This window comes from Hippoglossus stenolepis, chromosome 14, assembly GCF_022539355.2.
Source record: "Hippoglossus stenolepis isolate QCI-W04-F060 chromosome 14, HSTE1.2, whole genome shotgun sequence".
NCBI lineage: Eukaryota > Metazoa > Chordata > Actinopteri > Pleuronectiformes > Pleuronectidae > Hippoglossus > Hippoglossus stenolepis.
The window spans coordinates 11,852,074-11,875,106 of NC_061496.1; the positions used below are offsets into that span (position 1 = coordinate 11,852,074).

At 42.1% G+C, this 23,033-nt stretch overlaps 1 protein-coding gene across 4 annotated transcripts in view; it reads right to left on the bottom strand.

Moving 5' to 3' along the window:
- The window catches only part of opa1 (OPA1 mitochondrial dynamin like GTPase), a 34,429-nt gene that overhangs the window by 2,960 nt on the left and 8,436 nt on the right, over positions 1-23,033 (bottom strand). For all 4 annotated transcript variants that reach the window (XM_035176428.2, XM_035176431.2, XM_035176429.2 and 1 more), the window contains 21 exons: positions 22,644-22,748; positions 22,286-22,372; positions 21,893-22,006; positions 21,603-21,683; positions 21,423-21,497; positions 21,259-21,330; positions 20,983-21,082; positions 20,637-20,767; positions 20,379-20,451; positions 20,018-20,090; positions 19,817-19,932; positions 18,703-18,767; positions 18,481-18,557; positions 17,268-17,433; positions 16,859-17,011; positions 16,483-16,591; positions 16,201-16,280; positions 15,845-15,985; positions 15,627-15,743; positions 15,426-15,519; positions 14,669-14,779 (listed from right to left, as the gene is read on the bottom strand). In XM_035176428.2, coding sequence (XP_035032319.1) covers positions 14,669-14,779; positions 15,426-15,519; positions 15,627-15,743; positions 15,845-15,985; positions 16,201-16,280; positions 16,483-16,591; positions 16,859-17,011; positions 17,268-17,433; positions 18,481-18,557; positions 18,703-18,767; positions 19,817-19,932; positions 20,018-20,090; positions 20,379-20,451; positions 20,637-20,767; positions 20,983-21,082; positions 21,259-21,330; positions 21,423-21,497; positions 21,603-21,683; positions 21,893-22,006; positions 22,286-22,372; positions 22,644-22,748 — 2,140 coding nt within the window. The remainder of the gene's footprint in view (positions 1-14,668; positions 14,780-15,425; positions 15,520-15,626; positions 15,744-15,844; positions 15,986-16,200; positions 16,281-16,482; positions 16,592-16,858; positions 17,012-17,267; positions 17,434-18,480; positions 18,558-18,702; positions 18,768-19,816; positions 19,933-20,017; positions 20,091-20,378; positions 20,452-20,636; positions 20,768-20,982; positions 21,083-21,258; positions 21,331-21,422; positions 21,498-21,602; positions 21,684-21,892; positions 22,007-22,285; positions 22,373-22,643; positions 22,749-23,033) is intronic.

The window sequence follows — 23,033 nt, forward strand, 5'->3', positions numbered from 1 at the left end:
AGCATCAGTAGCTGTTTATAAATCAGTTCCTTAAACAGAGACAATGTAAAACAAATTCCTTTCGCAAAAGTAAATGTGTGTAGGTAGAAAGTCCTCTCCACTCTTCACCAAAACACCAGATGGTCCCCTCTCACGGTGACAGCCAAACGTCTAGGCAGACCTCTGTCACACATCTGATGATGACGAATTGTATATCCTTTACCGGTGAGCACAGACCACATCAAAGCTCTCACCATCCTCTTTCTCATGGTATGTACCTCCCGGGCACATTGCTAATGGACAGGAGGAGATACCATAACAACAACACTTGACATGAAAGGAGGGAATTTACTGGAAAAACAGTCACTTCTTTTCACGATTACACTCCCATTGTGTGGGGACGATATAAGACCAGCAATCCTTCCACCAAACATGTACTGTCACACGAGATGAGCGAGCCATCTAAAGCAGTCTTAAGCGCTGATTAAACAGTGGCTGAGGGCAGTCTGCGGGCCAATGCAGAGAAAAGGAAGCCGAGGCTCGTAATGCCAGCTGCAGCTCCTGGCCTGGTTGGCTCCCCAAGCTTCCCCCTTCACCCTCGCTAATCTGTCTGGATCCCCCCCAAGCACAAATTCAAACACTGGCTCTGAAGAACAAACTAGCCCTGCTGTATCTTGATCAATCAGCCACACAAGATCCATAGCCAGCCTATTGTGGACTGTTTCCCTACGAGCAGGCCCAATGCAAACACAGATTTAAAAAGACTTGTCCGTTTTCAGGGATATAAATCATTGCGGTTTGGACCTCAGAGCAACAATGTCCTAAGTGTCTATTTCAGGTCGGCACAAAGGTGATAACTGTGTGCGTGCTCTGGACTGAAACAAAATATCGTGCTCAGGGGCATGTGAGCAGCCCCTTTGATGGGAGCACGGCTGCAGAGGTATCCTTTTCCTGATGGATGAAAAGCAAATGGTTGTTGGGAGAGAGGCAGTCACACCCCCACACACGTCCTGAAACACTAGCAGAGCCGAGAAGTGCTGGATAGCATGTGAGGCACACGCACGGATGCACAGGTGGGCAGAACTGAGAAGACATGACTGACAGCCAGAAAAGCTTGGCCCTGAATGGCTCATGTACACGCATACACACACACGAGTACACACACACCCAATTACTTGAAAACCAGCTAGTGCTCTGCAGTCTTGCCACCTCCACCTCTTTTCACCTTCCTACACACTCACTGCTGGCAGATGGTTAAAAAAAAAAAAACTCCCCAGCCTTTGATACTCTGTTAACACACTCAGGCAAAATGGCAGGGCGTTAGGGGGAGATTACAACACCTAATGGAGGCATTAAAGGGGCCTGTCGAGGGGCCTGCTGACAAGGCACTGCAGCAGGTGTGGGGTTGAATGAAACATAACCCTGTGCTACGCCATTCCAACACACAGCCCATGGAGGGCATGGCTCAAAGGCAACTGACAGAGTTCAGCCGTGTGGGCTGTGCACCGTGACCACAGGACAACATAACTCAATCCAAGCCAATCAGAGCAGGATTACCAACATCTGTCCGACCTGGAGAAAAGGAGACGCGAGGGCGTTGAGGTTTGGTTGGTGTGCAGAGAAGGAGGGTACTGACTGTCAGATCATCAAAACATGGGAAATCCCCTGGCTCAAGCTTCAAAGCCTCTAACTGGGTTTAGATGTGGCTGATGATAGTGTGCTTGAAGGAGCATCGGCCTTTAAGATGCTGACTGCTTAACACGGGTCAAACATGCCAACTGTTGGGCAGACACACGGAGCAAGACCGGAGAGGGAGTGATGAGAAAAGACATTGGTTTGAATCGCTAGATTGGCTGGGAGCTGATGGTGGATGAAAATCTTTGTCCTGTTCACCTGAACCCATCATTTCATCCAGTCAACAAATGGATTGTGTCTGTACTGTGCAACTCTTATCAAGTCAAGTACATTTTATTTCTACATTCAATCCAATAACACACATTTCCCTTAGATGGCTCTACAATCTGTACAACTTGCAGTACTCTGTTTACTTTGGGGAAAAGAAGGATGAGTGATCAGAGGTGCTGGTGCAAATAGTAAACAGTTAAATGAACTGTATTTATATAGTACTTGTCCAGTCTGTCATTCATTCAAAGCACTTCACAATGTATGTCACATTCACCCACTCACCCATTCACACATTCACACACTGATGACACAGTTCAGTGTCTTGCTCAAGGACGCGTTGACACACTCTGGAGGAGCTGGGGATCAAACCAGGAGGTTGAACTCAGACTGAGAGAAAGCTTACACCTGTTTTCTAATTCGTCTCTTCTTGACTCTCGAGCTAATTACCTCTTTGTTGTTCAAAGACAAAGACAAAATTTGTAGAAGGCAGTTTTGGAGTGAACGAGAACTAGACCCCTGCTTTAGCTAGCTGCTGATGCCAACTCAAGGTAAAACTCAAATATAGCACTGCCATTCCATACTGCTTTCTTTATTCATTCAAAACACAGTATAATCAGGAAAACTCAAGTGTAAAGAGTGAAGACTGGCAATGAAAATGTCTCACTTTCACTTGGCAGCAAGTGCTGGTATCTGGAGCCCACCAACATGGACAAATTCATCAGCCATCTATCCCGATATAAACCCCAGTTTAAGGTTTACTTGCATTGAACTCCATGCATATTAAAGTTCCAATATGGGGTGAGACAGCACAGCATCAATGAGTACAGCAAGGTCCATCAACCATTCCGATATAACATGATGCTTAATGACTTTTAAATGGTCCCTCAGTGGCTTTCAGGAGCCCAGGAGGCCGCGGGTGAATGTGCACGAAAAAAAGCCAATATACTGTGGTTTAAAACTGCAAGAAACAGGTATTCATTTCCCCCAACACCATCTGTTTGCCACCAAAAGACAGCAGCAAGATGAATAAAAAGGCCACAACAAGGCTTTCTTTTCACAAACCTGTGGAAATGCAACAAAAAAAAAAAAGTGGGCAGAGTCACTGCGACCTGTTCCTCACTGAGTAGTGGGAGTAGCGATCTAAAACTCCATTTAGGCTCCTGTTTACCTAAGAGATGAGCCCCAAAACACAGTCATTCAACCGATCACCCCTTTATCTGGTCATGAATATTCCCATAATCCTCTGGCCTCTATCCCAGAGGCCCCTTGTTTAAGATGCTGGGCGTTGTGTGGGTTGCCGAGGGCGGAGGGACTCTCGCCCATTCAGAGAAAGAGAGGGGAGCCTTTCCCCCCAATCCCCTCTTTTCAAGGCCTTCTCTCGGCTGATCTCCACATGAAATGATATCTCATTCACTCTCACTCTGCCGAGTCCCCTAAGCCTGCTACGGCCGAAGCGCTGGCAGAAGGACGGCCGAGCCAAAAATCCTTTAATTGACATGTAATTAGACTGTGAAACTGCGTGGCCCTGCTGGACAAGTAGCCACCACAGAGGAGAGAGCGAACAGAGGACAGGAACAGATGAGAGGGAGGCCTGCAACTTATTGTGAGACAGAAAAAAACTAATCCCCTTCATATGGGAGATGGCTACTCTTCTTCACTGGATGTGAGAGGGAGGGAACTTTAAAGAAAGGATGACTGATATGAAGAAGTGACAACTGAAGATTTCAGTGGATGAGGTTTGGTGCCAAGGTTCAGGCTATTTTAGCCGTGCTGCTCTGAAACGGTCAACTGACAAGAGAGCTGTAGTTCAGCTGTACAGTCACCAGAGACAGTGGGGCGGAGGGTTTGGTTCCTGTCCCGACCCGTCATAATTCATGAAGAAACTTTTTATATCTCATGACGGCCAAGGTTACAGTGTCGGTGGAGACAGTGAATGTTTAAACGGCCTGGTGCTTCCTTCTTTGAAAGATGATCTCTTAATGTAACAAACAGAAAAGACGCTTTTTCTTCAGCATGCTGCCTGATCTGTCCCTAAATCTGGATTGTAAAGACTATAAAGACTGGGCCATGGGGGATATAGACACAAGGAGAACGGTAACGCTGACGGCCCAAACGCCATGTCAGTGACAGAGCAATGAATCAGTCCTCACACTCGCGGGTCTTATCTAGAAAACAGATGCCTGCGAAAGAGCAACCCAACCTGGGGAAAGACATACGTAGGCCTGAGCAGGTCAAAGCTTGGGGTCAGCCCGAGGGTAGACTTAACAAAACACAACAAAATGCAGGGAACCTCTAATTAATGAGCCAGGTGAGGTGCAGGTTTTATTGACAAGCATTGCTTGGACCTTTGAAGAGCCAAGCTTCAAAGATTTTAGAGCAGGGGGTTGTAAAGATGAGGATGGAAGATGGTAGATTTAGCTCCAGGGCAAGGGAAGAGAAAGATACATCAAGATCATCTAAAAATATATCAGTGAACAGTCTCCAGTATTTCCCAAACCATTGTTAAAGCTGAACAGGTCTGAGGCAGTAAGTCTACTGGTGACTCATGGTGTAAATCACAGCAGGTCTGGGGTCTGAAGTTTTCCAAGACTCACCTTTTGCACTCAAACGGAGGCCTGTGCTGAGGCTAAGTGGCGATCAATCTTGAGAGGCCACATGGGCCTGAGGATGTGAGGCTGACAAGTCTGGTTTAAACTGAGATCCTGTCATAATCCCTCAGAGAAGCTCTCCTCTGCTGAATCAGCCACAGGTGTGTGGACCGACTTATCACAATTCCAGAATGAGCGCACACACAAAACAAACACACAAGTGACTGAAAACACTTGCATGTATCCAGTCCTGCTGATAATTGGCCGTAAATGTAAAAAAAAAAACCTTTCTTACTTCCTTCTTGACACAGCACTGACCCCAGACCACCCAATCAAACAAGATGACGGAGAGAGATAATACAGTCCAGCGCTCCTCTTCCCCTTGCTGCCTCTGGGTAAACACATGTTTCCAGCTGCTCTGGTTCTCAAACATCTTCACATCCATACAACACTGAGGAGCAAATGGGTTGGAATTCCTTTGAGCTTCTAGAAAAGGCCTGTTCATGTCTGTAGCCTGGATTCACTGGACCACAGGTGCATTACTTGCAAGCGCAAAGCGGAAAAAGTACTTCTGGTGCCTCAAAATGTGGCTGAGTACCTGATAAAGGTAACATTACTACACTGAGGAAACACATTTTATAGTATTTTCCGGCACTTAAATTTGAAATGTCTGATAAACTAGACAACAATAAATCAAAGAAGATGGTCTCAAGGCTCCAAGGGCAGTTGGGTCATAACATGAGAAAATTCAAACCTGAAGTTCGCATGTTTTTAAACTGTTATAGAGTGGGAGTGTATGGTTTTCCTATTACCTCATCTTAACCAGCACCTGATGTCTGATCTTTGTGTGTGTGTATATATATATGTGTGTGTATGTGTGTGAGTGACAAGTGGATCAGTGGGAATGGCTCCCTAGTGGCCACGGTGCTGGAAAAAAGTGAACAGAAGCCCCGCAGAAGTTCCCCTCCCATCACACACCTCCTTCTTTTCCCTATTTTCCCACACTTGCACTCTCCCTGCCCGAAAGGAGAACGAAAGATGGCTTTACATTCTCCTTCACAGTTCAGTTTCTTTATCACCACTTCCATCATCGCCTCTTGATTGGTTGCTTAAAACACACTTTTTTTTTTATTTCCTTAGTCCGCTGGAGTTATTTCCTGAGTTTGTGCCAAGGGAGGGTAGTCAGAAGCAGCCACATCACCTGCAGATGGTCCTTCAGCCAACTTTTTCTGACTGTAAACACTGGAAATGGTGTTTGAGCAACGTTGCCAACAAACAAAATGTCATTATTAGCAGTTTAGTGGATATTTAATTGCAGGGACTTTAGAGAAGAATTATTTTACTAATATACTAAGATTTTTGTATTCTTGTATTTAGTTGATATTTATGTGCTTTCTCTGAGTCAGTTTCAACAACTGATCACTGTAGCCACTGATCAACAACTGTATTATCAAGAGCTTAACAAACTGATTGTGGATAACAGCATAAAATAAATATATAAGTGCAAAATGTCTTAGAAAGACATTCCTGGGTTTTGACCTGGGAGGATGGATGGATGTACCGAATGGAAAGGAGGAAGTGAGAAAGAGCCTCAGGGAGAGAATATGATAAAGAGATAGGTGATGGTAAAGTGGAAAGAGAAGCAGGTCATAAGTTTGGTAAATGGGGGGCAGGTGGCTGGTTGGAGCTGTGATGAAGAGGAGGGGGAAGAAAAGTAGCAGAGAGGGAAAAGAGACTCCTGTGTCCTGACAGCGAAGTTTGATAGAGAGAAAACAGTTAGAAAAAAGGACTAATAATTGGAGATACATACAGGAAGTAAATTCAGAATGTCAGAATAAGAAGAAAGTTACTTAAAATCATGCTTCTTATGATCTGCCTTCTGACGAGAAGGGATAAAAGAGAGATCAGTCAGTCAATAGTGAAACAGTTAAACAGTGGAGAGAAGAACAAGCTTTACTGTAGAAAAGAGAAACACGCAGTCAACTGGAGTAATGCAGGGAATCCAGGTCAAATGCTAACCTTTAAAACTAAATACTTAATTGGTACAAATTCAGATAATGATCCTCTTCAAAGCCATTTTAAAGAAAACGTGACCTAGGCGATGAAACATCCGAAACAATATACTGGAAGCATCAAAACGATACTACTAATAATTATCAGGGCAAATATAGATGTTAAAGGTGCTTTGCAATTGAAAGTCTGTTCATTTACTTTCACACAACATGAAGGGAACACGACTGGATACAAAGTAGGAGGGGCCACCTCATTTACACCAGTGTTATGACAACAGTAGATCTGGTGTTTGTGTACCCGACACACCTGGGGAGAAAATGCTATTTGGCAGCGACACTGAAGCTTGTGGTTTCCTCATCCGTGGGAAAAAACAAACTTATATTGTAACTCTACTAAGCCTCTCAGTTTACAAAGCCTTACAGATAACTAGTGTCTATTAAATCAGAGACAATGAAGACTGCTCAGGAAGATGGAGGCGAGTTTTACCAAGTAAGAGGGAGAAGAGGGAGAAGTGTAAACAGACAAACAATGTAATAAGAGTGCATATAATGGCGATAATCCCCAACATGCCAAATAGCAAACAGTCTACCCTCTAGCTCACTGCAGAAAAGCCGACCCCACCTTCCAAATGGCGGACCAGTCGACTCAGGCCATGTCTACAAAGATGTGAATTAAGTTGAAGAGCTGCATAGAGATCAGAGGCCGGATTATATTGAGGCACAGCTCCAAAAAAAAAAAAACAGTGGTCTCCTCCTAAATGGAAGAATTTTGAAACAACCAGAATCCTTAATCGAGTTGGCCACCCAATCAAAGTGAGCAATCAGGAAAGAATGGCCTTGGTAAGAGAGGTGACCAAGAACCGATCCAACGTCGATACAACTTTGAGAGGGACAACCATCACTGCAACAATCTAACAATCTGGATTTTGAAGCAGAGAGGTCGGACCGAAATCTCTCCTCAGTGGAAGACACTTGAAAGCACCTCAAAGACTGTGAGGAACAACAGTCTCTTATGAGGAACTGTTCAACATCCAAATGTCTTGACAGGAGAAAATAAGGCATCGCTCATCTCCATCTTCCCAAAACCTTCCCATCAGTTGGGCATGGTGGTGGATGCCTCATATTCTTTAGAGACAGGGACTGAGAGGCTGGTCAGAATTAAGGGAAAGCTGAGCAGAGAAAAGTACTAAAATATCCTTAATGAAAAGTCGGTCCAAAGCTCTCAGGACTTCGTACTGGTCCAAAGGTTCAACCTCCAAGTGGACAATGACCCAGGACACAAAGCCAAGACAATGCAGGGCTGCCCCAGGGACAACCCAATAAATTTCCTTAAGTGGTCCAGCCAGAGACCGAACTCAAGCCCAATCAAACATCTCTAGAGAGACCTGAAGACAGCTGTGCACAAAGTCCCTAAAATACCCAACACCGCTTGAGAGGATCTGCAGAGAAGAATTGTAGAAAATTCAGGTGTAGAGAGCTTGTTGCATCTTACCCTAAAAAGCTTGAAACTATAATCGCTGCCAAAGGTGTTTCATCTTCATAGTGAGTAAAGGGTCCTGATACCTTTTTAAGAAAATAGCAGAATAATAAAATATGAAAAGGTGAGGGAGACTAAATATTTTCTGAATGCACGGTAGACAACGATGAAACTAAAACAACTTGATAACTGGTAATCTTTTGGTCCCCTTTCTCCTGGGGGTGTTTAGACAGTTTATATTGTAACTAGCATCAATATAATATAGTTTTCAGAAGCATGGCCATTGAAGCAACAGAAGCATTAATACCTAAGAACAGGACTTGTCCTTAGAGCCATATAGAAAGCATGGACCGGCTGTAAGGTTTGTGCAGGAGCAGCATGCTCTGCACTTCTCTCCCTCCTGAGCACAGGCACCGGCGTACACAAAACCTTAAGATGATACGTCATGCCTTACAGCAGACGAGAACAGAGAAGCACTTCTCATTGAGCCCTCGCTAATCACTCTGGAGGAAGCTGCTCAAAGGAGGAGGAGATGAAAGAAACAAAGTGAGCGTGAGGCTGAGAGGGCATTCCGGTGAGCAAGCCCAGACAACCAGAGCTTTATTGTATTCTGCTTCTACACAAGATAAAGAAAAAAGAGAAAGTGACGGCATGTGCAAACACGCAAACACTTCACACATTAGCACGGTTCTTGAGAGCACATTCGGTTGACACCTTTAATTCCTTAACCCTCAAATAGCCTCAATAGAAGAGCTGGAATCCATAGGTTTCTGCACATTGTTGAATTCATCGGCAGCAGTAAGCCTGTAGTGAAGATGTGAAGTTACCGCTGTATGTTGACTAAGTGATCGATCATGAAATCAGCCCTTGCAAAAAAATGCAAGAACCCAAAGTATGACACTAATGGACTTGAGTTTTCAATCAGGAAACTACTTTACCTCAAGCATTATGGAGGTAATGCACAGTACAAGATGTTTTCAAACTAATAAAACGTAAAATCTCAATCAGCACATATCATTAATCCTCTATAGAGAATGTCAAACCATAAATGATACTATTTGTGTTGCTGATTTTGTTCAGCTAAACAATTGAGAAAAAAAGTCTTTGCTGCAATCCAAGACACGCTTGTTAACCTTTATGAGATATTCAAATCATATAGCTCTGTCAGTAGTACAGTAATACAGTAATAAAAGTAATCTCCAGTGTGACTAGATTTATGATCGCAAACGTTGAAGAACATTAACAGGCATGGTCTATAAATAATAATTTAATTGTGTGACTGATTTGTCTTACTGCTATTATACGATCTTATAGTAAAAACTCAAAACGATCTGCCAACGCTTGTTTGATCCTCAAAGCAAGAACTGATAAACTGCCAAATTGGCATCACTTTGCCAAAAATTCCTCATGGTCTAAAAATCATGTTCTACTATGTACAACAATACTATTACCAAGAGGACATGCACATCATTACAAGAACAAACAAAACAATATACAAAGTAACAGGTGTAAAGTAAAGTAATACCATGGTTACTCACATAACCTCTTTTCCTCAGGATTTAAACTCACAACTGACTTAAACTTAACGAGGAAAAGCTGATGTAATAATATGCCAATAAGAGATTTTGTGTGTGTGTGTGTGTCTGTGTGTGTGCGCGCGTGCGTGCGTGCGTACATGCGCTTGTGCAAGTACACTCTTCATCAATCTGACAAGGGTGACAAACTGCCACCACGACTGAAGTGACAGCCAGGCAGCACTTATTCCCGAGGTGTAATAAGAGGAGCAGAGGAAGAAACAACTGTCTCTACTGCCGCCTCTATTTACACAGAAAATTACCAAAACTTCAAGCAAAGAAAGTCTTTGGGTCACCACTAAACAGACAGATAAGAAATATGTATATGGAACAAGATAATAGGGTTTGAAAACAAAACAAATGGGTACAACAAGGGTTAAAACTGAAATTAGGCTTGAAGTTAACATAGCTGTGACATCCCTCTGAAAGCGCCTTTATATATTATAAATGTAAAATAACCCACTTGACATATATTTGCTGACGCAAACCTTATGGTGTTGTCATATGTTCATGAGTGTTGTATCTCAAAGTATTGAATATGACAACCTACACTTCATAAAAGAGTATTTATTGAGTCTGGAAACACTCTCAAACTACTGCACTTTCTCAAATCAGGCATCACGGTATTTTTTCCAGTACACGCACAACATACACACACAACACACACACTAAACAACATTTCTATGAGGGGCAATGAAGCAGCCAAGCGACATCCCAGTGGTCTCCAAAGAGGCCTGTGCTTGCACATTAGGGCTGGGCTTTGCTCCAGAGACGGCACTGTGCCATACAGCTGGTCTGGCACAAGCTGACAAACACAGCTCTTTGCAGTGCACATTGTACCACTCATTACTGGGGCTTTCACGTTCTCACCCACTGACGCACACACCTGACCTGTATTTGTAACCTGAGCGATGCTGCGCCTGCCTGCGAGTAGAGGCAGATAGAGCTGAACAGCAGACTGCCCCTGGGAGCAAATTTCTGCCTTTGTTAAGTATGTTTATCCTTTCTCCCACCTCCCACTCCTCTCTTCCCTCCTTTTCTTATATGAGAAGTTGTCTCCTGTCTGTTTCCCATTTTTTTTCTCTCCTCCTCTGTCAGGGGAGAGAAGGGGAGGTAGGGACAGAGGCTGTGAAACAGTGACTGAGAGATCCAAAAAGATGGAGAGAGGGAAAAGAAAGCTACCTGGATCAAATAGGCTGTGGTATTAGCTGGCTGACCTGTGGGGTCAGGCTACAGTTTGGGCCTGAGGCAATCAGACCTGGTGTCTTTTAAAGGGCTGGAGAATGAGGGGGACAACAGCTCTTCATAATGCAGTGGGAAAAGTTGGTTCATAGAAAGACGTGGACAAAACCAAATATCCTGTGCACCATTGTATGGCAAAGAAAATGTGTGCTCAAGTCCTATCAAGTGTTTTAGCCCCTGATTTGAAAAAACACATTAAGAGGTTCCTGCCATAGATTCATGCCTGTGAGCTGAAATGGCTTCCAGTAAAACGCAATGAGTAGATGATGCATTTATTCAACAAATTTGGGTATTTTCATAGCTGCAAACTCTAGAATAATGTTTGGCCGTACACACTTTACTGTTAAACCCTCCCCAAATTTCCCTGTGGTATTCAGTATAACCAGCTGACCAACAATCACACTGTATGGGCTTTAAGGAAGCCGCCAATTGCAGCTACACTGTGTCCCACCACAAGGGGGCTGCAGTGCACTTTACCTGTAATTCTCCAGCTTGTGTCATATTAACATTTGATCATAATTTTGTGTTCATTTTGTCTATTTATAAGTGAATCCCTTAGCGCATGTGTTGTTTTTGATTAAAAGTTTCTTCGGCTTCATTTCTTGGATGAAAGGAGCTCTACAAATAAAACTTATGATTCAAACTTTCAAACAATGTCAAAGAAATTGTGCCTGTACCAGTTTTATTTTCAGATCACCATCAGAAATAAAGCAGCAAAAGTTAACATTAAAAACATCAATTAACTAATTTGCAAAGCAGGATTTCTTAATGAGGGTATTGAAAAAAAACATTTACTATTTTCAAATACCCCGGGGTATCGTATTACCTTATCATCTAAAGAAAACTTTTTGACTTGAAGTTATTTTTTAACTTTTGCTCCAAGTAAGCTTGCTCACGATGTGCTTTGAGGCGTGTCACCAAGTCAGCCTATCAGCCATGCAGTTCAGTCTAGACTGACGGACCCACATACCCACGCCCACACGCATGGGTCTACAGTGCATTACACAGAAATCCCTGTGGAAAGTGTCAGACATCTAATGACCCAGATCCACAACTCACCCACTAACTCAACCTCACAGTTTGAACATAGTTACTTGTAAGGTAGAAAAGAAAAACCTGATATGCTGAGATGAAATGTTGCAATTATGAGAAAGAACAAAATAGATTTTTTGTGTGTTTTTCTTCCAGGCATATTAAGCATTTATTGGAGAGTCGATGGTAGAGATAGACGGGTAATAAGGCTATAGAGATATGGAGAATACTGTACAACAAAGCCAGACCCAAATCTCTAATATGGTTTCACGGTAGAGGTTGGGCAGGTTTTGGGATCCATGAGAACCTCTAATTTATGGTCAGCAACTATAACCCCTCTGCCACGAGGACTTCTAATGTGGTGCTAGGTTACTATTTGGAGATTTATCTACAGTTCTTTGCTTAAACTTAACATATTTTCTTAAACTCTAGCACTTACACAATTTAATGATTGTAGAAAAACAGAAATATTTAGTGATGTGGCTCCAATCCTTGTACCCTCTTACTCCTGAGAGCTTGTACTGATGTAGGTGCAGAATGTGAGACCGCCTCTCACACACAAGTGATCCCTGATAATCTGTGCTGTGTCAGAAAATTCAATATGCCACTCTACAAGTCCCTTTGACTGAGTAAAAAAAAAAAAATGAAAACCTGAGATGTAACAGCCAGTGAATTTACAAGGTTCCCATGATGGACCCCAGGAACCTGTCCGTGTGTGTGTGTATGGCGTGCGTGCATGAGTGTGTGTGTGTGAACAGGTGTGTTTCTGTCCTATAGGATCCCGTGACAGATTTCAACCACATTCACACATCTACCACTGAGGGGGGTCTTCGGTGGTGGGAATTGGGAACGTCATGCCTGTTTAAGAAAGTTTGGGATCGACTTGCCTTATAGGATTTACAAGGCCAGACAGGTCTGGGCATTCCCGACAGTGTGTGGAATGGAGAGGTGTGTGTGTGTGTGTGTGTGTGTGTGTGTGTGTGTGTGTGTGTGTGTGTGTGTGTGTGTGTGTGTGTGTGTGTGTGTGTGTGTGTGTGTGTGTGTGTGTGTGTGTGTGTGTGTGTTTATGTATGAATGAGCTCTCTTCTTCCCCCAGGCTGGTGTCATAGAAAACTAGACTCAAGGGTGGAAGAGAAGAGCCCCCCTGTTTTTGACAGTACCTGAATGTATTAATATGACTATGTGTGTGTTTATGCATGTCTACTATGCACATAAATGTTTTCTTCTTAAAAACCTGAATACATTGTGTATCCTATTCTTATATGGATACATGTGTGAGCATGTGTGTTGAAACTGGGGGAAAAAAAGTCAATGAAGGGGTGTGTGTGCTTTCTGGAGCTGATAACTGAGTCCTAATTAAACTAAACGTACACACACACACACACACACACACACACACACACACACACACACACACACACACACACACACACACACACACACACACACACACACACACACACACACACACACACACACACACACACACACCTTTACAACAGGAGTCCTCTATCAGCAGTCAGGAAGCCAAACAAAATCGATTGTATACACGAGTAAGAGTTTAAACAAATTACTCTTACAGGGTTAACGTTTGTGTGTGTGAGGCCCAAGCAACACCTGACACTTCTGGATATAAAAGCCAAGAGTATCTGGCAGCAGGAAGCAGAGAGAAGGATGAGCTTTCTCAGGACCAGAAGGCAAAGCACAGGCAATCCAGGCCTGTCACTACATAGCTGACTTGTTAATGCTTTTTGTAGCCACAGGATAGTTACAGGACCGGAGTGTGGGATTTAGTGGCATCTAGTGTTTTGGTTGCAGACTGCAATCAATTTAATACCCCTCCCCTCACCCATGCCTTTTCCAAACACGCATGAGAATCTATGGTAGCCTTCACCTAATGTAAAAGTTGGCTACACAATCTGGGCAACTGCAGAAACACAATGGGCTCTGTGAAAGAGGACCCAGTGCTAATGGAGATTTAAGGGCTTGTTTATAGATATCTAAACCATGATTCTTAGTTTCAGTAATGAACAGCATTATTAATATCACATTACATATGATGAACCCAACCCTTATTGAACTAACTGTTAATAGGAAGCTTCTGCAAGCAGAAAAGTCAAAATTATCGGATATATTGGGCCAGATGTTTACGTTTCAAATGCTACACTCAGTTAATACCTAAATGGAAAATGAGACAAACTCCATTAGATTCTGGACCTATTTTGTAAATAGGTCCATTGACATGACTAACATTAAATCAACTAGAGTGTGTGTGTGTGTGTGTGTGTGTGCGTGCGTGCGTGCGTGGGCACTAAGCAAGGTTGTGTTAATAGAGAAGAAAACAGGAGACAAGACAACTCGTCCTACTTTCCTTAATTTCTTATATGACAAATTTAGCGTCCAAAAATATTGTAAAAATACATCATCTGCATCACTGTGTATCAAGTAGAACTACCAAGAGTGACGGACAAAAGAAGTAAAAAGAAGCAGCACAACTGACATCAAGCTATTTTAACCTGCTTGTCGTGAATCAGCTTTAAGTATGAACCAAATTAATCTTGCCGCATCAGACTGGTCAATAGTGATTCCTTAAACACCACTGCCACCTACTGACAGCTTTAAGATTGGCTAAGATGTAACTATTTACATGTTACTATAGCTACCATAGGTTGAATCGAGTACACTTGACACTAATACATGAGAGCCCAAGTTTGAGTTATACAAGGCTCTAGGTTTAGACTTAAAATCACATATGATCACTACAAGATCCAATGAGAAACTGAAATTTGTCTCTCTACCCATTTTAATTTTGGCTCTAAATGTAAGTGTCTGTTTTTGAATAGTGTTTGTGCGTCTTACTGAGATCCTCGGCCAGCTGGACTCGTCGGCCAGTAATGAGATGGGTCTTCTTCTCCATGTCTTCCCCGAAGTCATCCAGTACCTCCTTCACATTTTTCTCCAACCGGCGCACTGCGAGGACACATAAAGAATAACAATCAATATCCCATCCAACAACAATGCATTGGATTTTTCTGACTGAATTATTTGATCAACACTTTCCTCCATCGTCTATTCTTACAATGGGTGATTTTGAGCATTCGGGTTGTAGGACCGATTTCATTATTGAATTTTTATCCATGACCTGGATAACTGGTTATAGACATTGGGTAAATTATATCACAAAGCTCAGTCCATAAGTAAAGGTTGTCCCGCTGCCTCAGTAATCGATATATGGGCCACTCTGAACTAAGCTTTATCCAATCACCTCGGTGTTGAATCTTCTGCCTAAATTACCGAAGGTGCCACTGATGCAACTATTTACTCCACCAGACAAAGCTAGATCGGAAAATATGAAGTATTCATTTGAGGGATAATCTGATAACATTATAGAATGACAAAAATGACCAGTAACAAACAACGAAACCAAAATGAGCGACTATTATTATTATCATAATATTTCATGAGAACATATGAGGCAAAGCATGGCTGACTAACAAAAGAAAGCAGATAGTCTAATATTTAACCAGACAGTAAGTTGTTAAGTGTCCGTAGTTGTGAAAATAATAGAAACCTCCTTTTAGAACAATCTTTCATCATGAATGTCCCTTATCCTTACCCTCAGTGTTGGTGAGCTGCTGTCGGAGAGTGTTGGCTGTGATGACGAGCATCCTCTGGATCCGCCAGAACAGAACAACATCATTGCACTCCAGCTAGAAAAAAGGTAAACGGTTACATTTTCCACACAATGTTATTTGAATCTGGTGAGAAGAAAGTTGATAAGAAATACAACTCAGGAGAGCTTTTTCTCCCTCCTTACCTCAGAGTCAACAAAGTGTCTCTGGTAGTAGTAGAAACCTCTCTTGCAGAGGTTACAGTGAGACAACGCCTTCTGCAAGAAGTGTCGGCGATACAGCTGATGCCACGTGTCCTTGATCTGTCCAGGAACAAGTCATCATATCAGTGACAGATTTCTTTTCCTATTATATTTTCCGTCACCTTTTACTTAAAGTTCATAGACAGGTATTATGTTCTCACCAGCACAGGGTCAACTTCGACCGATCGTCCTTCGAGGTTCTTCCTCACTGTGGTGACCTCGTCATTGGCCAAGTATGCTGTGTGGTCTTCGTGGAGCTTCAACAAACGTTCCAGCTCATTTTTCGTTTCATTACGAATGTGCTAAAAAGGGCAAAGAAGAGGAAGTGAGCACTGTTGTTTAGAGACAGAGAGAGAATTATTTAATGTAATGTGTGCAACTATAAAACTCTGGGACCTTGACAGTTTAAATATGGGGGTCTGCACTATAACCAGAACTATACTAGTGTCTTATAATTCTTCCATAAACAACAGCACTGTTATTTCGAGGAAAGTGGGAAGACTCTTTAAACTCTGACCTGATCTGGTGAGCGATTCTTCCAGTTCAGCCACCTCTGCTTCCAGTCTGGACCCACCATGTCTCTGATTACTGAGTCAGCTACAAGGAGAGAGGACAAAAGTAAAAAGAGAATGAAACACATTCAGTCTACCATCCATTGTAGAAGCTGAAGCTTTAAGTATTTATCATAACCTCATGGTTGCATCTTGAATTTCTATGGTCTAGGTCCTACAACAGTTGTCCTCTTCTTAACGTGTACGTTTGTGATTTGTTTGTTTGTGAATGTTCGTGGCATACGTACTGTCTTTGAGGCGTGACTGCAGAGTTTCTTCCATGAACTGGATCGCTGCATCCCACTGAGGCTTGTCTGTGATGGAACGATCTTCTAGGGCATTGTGCTGGATAACCCTCTGGCAGATGTCAAGTGCAAGAATAAAATAACATTATTATAGAGACGTGCAATGTAATTTAAGAAAAGAGATAATAAATCCAGTAGTAGATACGGAAGTTGTTAGCATGAGTGCACCAATGTCAGCAAGACCACTTTCTTTATATTCCAGGGTACATGGTGCCTAAATTGCCTTTAAAAAAAGAGTTGGTTGCATAAACTTGTACATAATCCCTCTGTATCCTTGTGCCGAGATGAAGTGGATTTTCTGTGTGGATGGTGTGTTTACCAGGCCGTCCATGGCTCTCTCATTCCACTTGTGCCTTTTGATGCTCTCGTCCTTCACAGCCTCCTTCAGCTTGTCAAAAATGTCGTCCTGGTCTTTGCCTTTGTATTCAGCCATGAAGCGGGCGAACTCCTCCTGCAGCGTCTCCCAGGCAACCTGATGGGGAGAGAAGTGTTTAGGGGAAAGAAAAGAATCATAAGGCCATTGCCTGATTGAATATGAAAGAATATGTAATTCTAATGTCATTAAAATACCATATCAAACAGTAATAACTCAGTTTTGAAAGTAGCTGAGAGAAAGAAATACAAAAAAAACTATCTCAGGCACTGATTCATATAAAAATATTTAATTTGACAATTCTTTAATTTTAGCGATCAGAATCATAATATGATATTAAGACAGTTTGCTTTACCTCTAGAGCTTTGTGTGGAAGCTGTTTGTCAGTCCACTGCTTGAGCTTGATGTCAACTGTTGTATTAAAGGTACCAGAGTCCATTGTTTGGGCAGCAGGCAAATAGATGTTCTCAATTACATGGGTGGAAACACGTTCCCACAGCTTCTTCTGCAGGATGGCCTCCCTTCAGGGTTAAAAGAAATTGCAAAGAAACAGGATTTGTAAGTCACTCTGGAGTTGCCTGTTCTAGTAAAATACAAAAGGTGATCCGGCCTTAACATAGGAATGGTAACATTTTTTTTAGATTTCGGTGATTCTTCGTTTCACATCTTAGACGGAACTAACAAGCCAGAGTGCTCTGAACAAAGTTAAGCGTCCAGCTCAGTTCACTCAAGTGACCCGGTGGGACGTGAAAACAATGAGTGAAGAGGGATCATCCTCAGCTCAGCTGCTTTCACTTGGATACTCAATGCTCCTGTGATTGCATATGACTGTAGGTCCTGATACAGCTTCAGTGTGACCCTGTTAGCAGCTAAAAGCATCCACACTCTCACTCCCCACAGCAGCATGACAATGGAACAAAACCCTCCCCAAGTTCCCCTGAGACCAGAGTAGTGTTGCACCTCTCTCATCTCATTTATCATAAACACGCTCATATTTCATTAGGCAGCGCTTTTGTTCAGGATAGCACTCCTCACTGTCAATGGCCACTTTCTCCAATAGTGCTGGCTGGTTGCTGGCTAACAGGGCCACCCCTGTTCCCGTCCAAGGGCGATTCATCAGAGTATTGATCTGTGAGAACCGATGGCACACTCACTGGGGACAGCCACACCATGCATACATCTCTTTTATCAAGGTTTTCCTCGTTGGGGGGGTTGAGGTGTAAATATACATTTACACACCGGTTAATTTAGTCAAAGAAAGAACAGCCATTTGAGCTAAAAATAGCTTTCCAATTATGTCTGGTTGAATTTCTGCATCAGCTTCAAATACATGATGTAATTACATTCATGTTCAATTCTTATAAAGTTCAGTCCCCTAGTGGTGTCATCTTGTTAAGACCAATTATCTACATAGGGTGAATGAAATACATGACGATCTAAAAAAATTTATATTTACATTGTGAGAACCGACCTCTGACTCAAGAATGAAGCGGTGTCCGTCAGTCCCCAAAAATCCATATCAGTCAGGCTCTAATTTTGATAGATATATAACTTTCTATATCACTTACCAGTGTTGTGGGGTCACTTGACTCAAACTAATGACTTCATCCAGGATTTCATTTTTGGCCTTTTCAAACAGTTCATTCTGTAAAAAAAAAAAAAAGGCACAATTAATATTATTTGCCGTCAGAGAACTTTTGTGGTGTACATCTGTCGTATCTGCTGTTTTAGGACGTCTGTTTAAGTATTTAGAAAAAAGTATGCACGTGTCATCTGAATGCATCTCTCACCCTGTCCAGCTCTCTCAGACGAGGGTAGTTGTTCTTCCATTCTGTCTCCAGGTTGAAACGGGACGCTGTGCAAAGGAGGGACTATGACAATGAATATTTTATCCAAACAGACTTTCAACATTTATAATCTTCAACTTCAGATTCAAAATTAGTGAACTTATAATAAGCACAAGTGGTTCCGTCATAAAGACAAATGTAGAAACTTAATTCATCTCTTGAAATTTCAAAATAAACTTCCCTCTTTGTCATTTGCCAGGTGGTTTTCCATCATGCCTGAATTTATCTCTTACCCATTTCTATCACTTTTTAACTTTTGCTGTTACGCTTCATTAAACAATAATAGTCTATAATCAACAGGCAATGACCGTACAGGGACAGGGCCTGCTTTGTTTTTACTTGCTATGATATATGGAGCTTTTAGACGATTAATGGTGCCGATCCTTTATTAACAGTGGATGAGGACTTTGCACACTCACTCTCTTAACTGGTCCCTCAGGAGGAGAGGGGATGGGGCCAATCACACACGCCTTATCAAAAGTCAGAGTTTTAGTTCTCACAAAGGCACACACAGACACACAACGAGCCTGCTGTCCCCTTCCACAGCTCCCTATCCGCAGTGGAGATTAGGCTAATTGCTGGTTTGTGGGGCCACAGTGGCGCCAAGCACGGGCGATTGAGGCCGGCTGTGTGTAATTTGATGGGGCTATGGATCAATACACCACACAATGTGCCTATGGGACCTGCAGTCTCATGGTCATAAATCTCCAGCACAGTTAGCAATGGACTTGTAATTGTCTAGACTAATTTGAGTTGGAACGCAGGACTGGGGGAGCACAGGAGTGTGGCAGGGTAGGATGAGTTAGAGCATCACCAGGAGGTGGAAGAATCAGGAGTAGTAGCACCTGTTCCCTGTGCATTGTAATGGATGGAGGCAAGTGCATCACTGGTAATGAATATTGTCTCAAAATGTGATTTCCCACTTTCAAGACATGCCTGGCACCATTCTGAGTTTTGGACATAAACATCCACTAATTGCTGCGAAATAGCAAGGTTGAGGAATCAGACAACACACTCTGTGACAAAGGTTAAAGTATCCTGAAAGGTGCAGCCTCACCTTTGAAGACGTCAGCCTGCTGCTCTACAGACTCTCTGACCATCTTCCAGAAGCAGTCAGACACAGCCAGACTCAGGTTCTTTGTGGTCACCTGGTGGGCCTTCAACATGCCATCTCTGGTCAAATGAATAGATCAATTGTCAATTTAAAATGAATTAATGTGATTTAACATTCAAGTTTGGTGAATCAGGTGTTACTTGCCTCAGTAACCTGGAATTCTGGAAGAAGTCCTCCTCATAGTCTTTAATGGAGTCTATGCTTTCACCGGGGCTCCCTGCACAGAGTTTTACAGCAGCACGAGGGGTGAGTCAATGACAGTTCAGGTAATGTTGGACTTCATAGAGTAATATTTTAAACGATGTAATTATGAGTGCTACATAATTCAGCTTGTACAAGGTAAAAACTTCCACACAAACAATACACAGCAGAAAACATAAGCTCTAGCTCCTTTGGTCTTGTCATAATCTAAATTAGTAAATTAGGATCATGATGATCCAAAATTCCTAATTAAATAATGTGACATTAAATACACAACAAAAATTTACTAAGAAGTACATGTTACCTTTGCCTGTCACCACAGCAAAGTAGCCCAGGGCCTTCATGGGGAACAGTTTTCCTTCCACTATTTGCTGGATCTAAAATGTGAAGTGAAAGAAAGGATTTAAATTCTGAAGCATTGGCTCATTGAAGGAACCAGCTGGTTGAAATCTATGCACTGGACGCCCTCTGGTGGTGCATCTGTATCATGGTTCTGGTCTGCCTGGTTGCATTGGCACTACAGGCCCAATGGTGTGGCAGGTGACCAGTTAAAATGTCTTACTCTGCTTGGACTGGCCAGGTTCTTCTCGGCCAAGTCCACTTTGGTCAGGACAAAGATGGTCCTCTTTCCGTGGGGGTCCATTTGGCTAACCAAGTCGGTTACAATGCTGCGCTCTGCATCCACACTGCCATCTGAACAGAGAGAAATCACATGTCGCAATAGATGAGACAATAGGATACAGATAAAATTATAAAAACCAATGAGGTTGGTAGAGTTTAAAACAAATGAAAGCTGGGATTTAGTATTTTGCTTAAGAAAACAAGGGTGAGGGCCTGAAAGTCCATCCTCTGACACTTCAGATCCCTGCTTACTTATTATAATCAGGAATGGCATGTTTATGGCTCACCCTGAATACAGAGGATGATTGCATTGGGGTTCTGCATGTAGGCTTTGCTGATGCTGAAGATGGTTTCTTTAGTGTCTGATGCCATGCCGGCTGTCACCGTCTGAGAAAGACAAACATTTTAATCTATTAGATTTAATTTTAATTTCCTTTTAAGATTTATATGAAAATCTATAGTAAAAATAAAAAACAAACAATATTTACTGCATTACTGAAAGATTCCAGTAAGCAGAAAAGAAAGTTGTAAAAGTTTCAACCCTTATCAGAATGTATACTCACACTGATGACACCGGGTAAGTCAACAAGCACCATCCTCTGGATGCCGGGCCCCTTGACACTTAGCGATATTGTCTGACATGCAAAAAATAAACAGGATTAGTCTGTGAAACGTTACAGAAGTAAATCATTATGGTTTCGGTCGGAGTAAAAGTACTATTTCCAACCTCCGAGCTGACTGTCTGTCCCTCCTTCACGCTCTTCCTCATCCTTAGTTCAATCTCACGCCGCAGAGCGGCGAGCTGAAAGAAGCAAGAAAGATCGTGTGATCAAATTGTGTAAACAGGCAACAAAGTTAATGGTGTAATTCATATTAAGTGGACAGAGTGAATGCTTTGGTGACTTACATCTTCCTCCTTAGTGAGGTCAAACTCTCGGCCACTGTCCTTGAACATGGCCACATGATGGGGGCCTTCGCTTAGTGTTACCTACAAAGAGAAGGTGAACATCGTCAAAAGATTACAAGTGTCACAAAATGTCTCTAAAATCAGTGTTTACTTGCATTTTAACAACATGGTCTTTCCATGACAACTAAAATTCAGACATATTTCAAATAAACCAGCTGCGGGAAAATCTTTTTATTTCACATCCTAAAGGACATTATTACACAAACATCTGATGGTCTGAGACCACTAACCTTGACAGGTGACCGTGTCATCATCTCTCCTGAGCCCCGGGGAAAGATCCTGGCCTGAGCAATCATCTCCAGCACACTGGTCTTCCCAGCACTCTGATCCCCAACCACAACCACCTGCAACACAACAGAGAGAAAGTGGGTGACTGTAGACTGAGTGAACAGATAAGAAAAACTAAGTGGGAAGGATCAGCGATGATGATCTAAGTAATCTGGTGTGAGGCTTCATCAAAAAATTTAAAAATAAAGTCTAAAATACATTGAAACAAGATATTTTTTGATTAACAGTATGATTATTTTTCATTGGCAAAAATTGTAGAACGAATAAAAAAATAGCCATTCTTTGAAAACAAACCATTTTAAGTGAATGAGGAAGTAAATGTGAGTGCTACTTACTCTGGGTAGGTGGTCCTGCGTGTTGTAGTTGGCATCGTAGTCAGACAAGATGTCCAGAACTTCAGAATACAGGTCAATAAGGGATTTCTACATGAGGAGACACAGAAATGAAAACTAATGATGCAGCATGCACCTATATTTGAAGGCATCTAGTTCACACTTCCAGAGAGGATTAGGGAATAAATAAACCAATACAACAAATCAGCTGCTCAGAGCAGCAGTAAAGAGACAGCACATAAATTCTTTGAAAATATTATTGTGTCCCCAGAATGATCATATATAATGATGAAACTCAATAGTAAGTCCAAGTCTTAGAAATGAATGTGTTCATTGTATCTGTTTGAGTTTAAAAACCTACCTTGACTTTCCTTCGGTGAATCCCCTTATCGTCTTTTTGCAGCACGACTTTCCTTAACTCTTTATTCTCCTTCTCCAGTCTCTCCAGCATACGCTGGTATTTTAGCTGTGAAATAAACAGAAGTGTAACATCAACAATCAGCATCACACACACTTTAACACTAAAAGAATTAGTGTTTAACAAAAGTCCAGATCTATTTATCTGCACTCGACTAAAGTAATATGTTGTTTTTGCTATAAAAGCATTTATTGTAATTTATTTCTCTATTACAAGTTTTTCACATATGTATAGAACTTTTTTCTTGTATATATCTGTTTCCTTGTTGAAAGAAACATTATGTATAAATTGGAGCATATATAATTTAACTTTATTACTCCAGAGTATTTACTG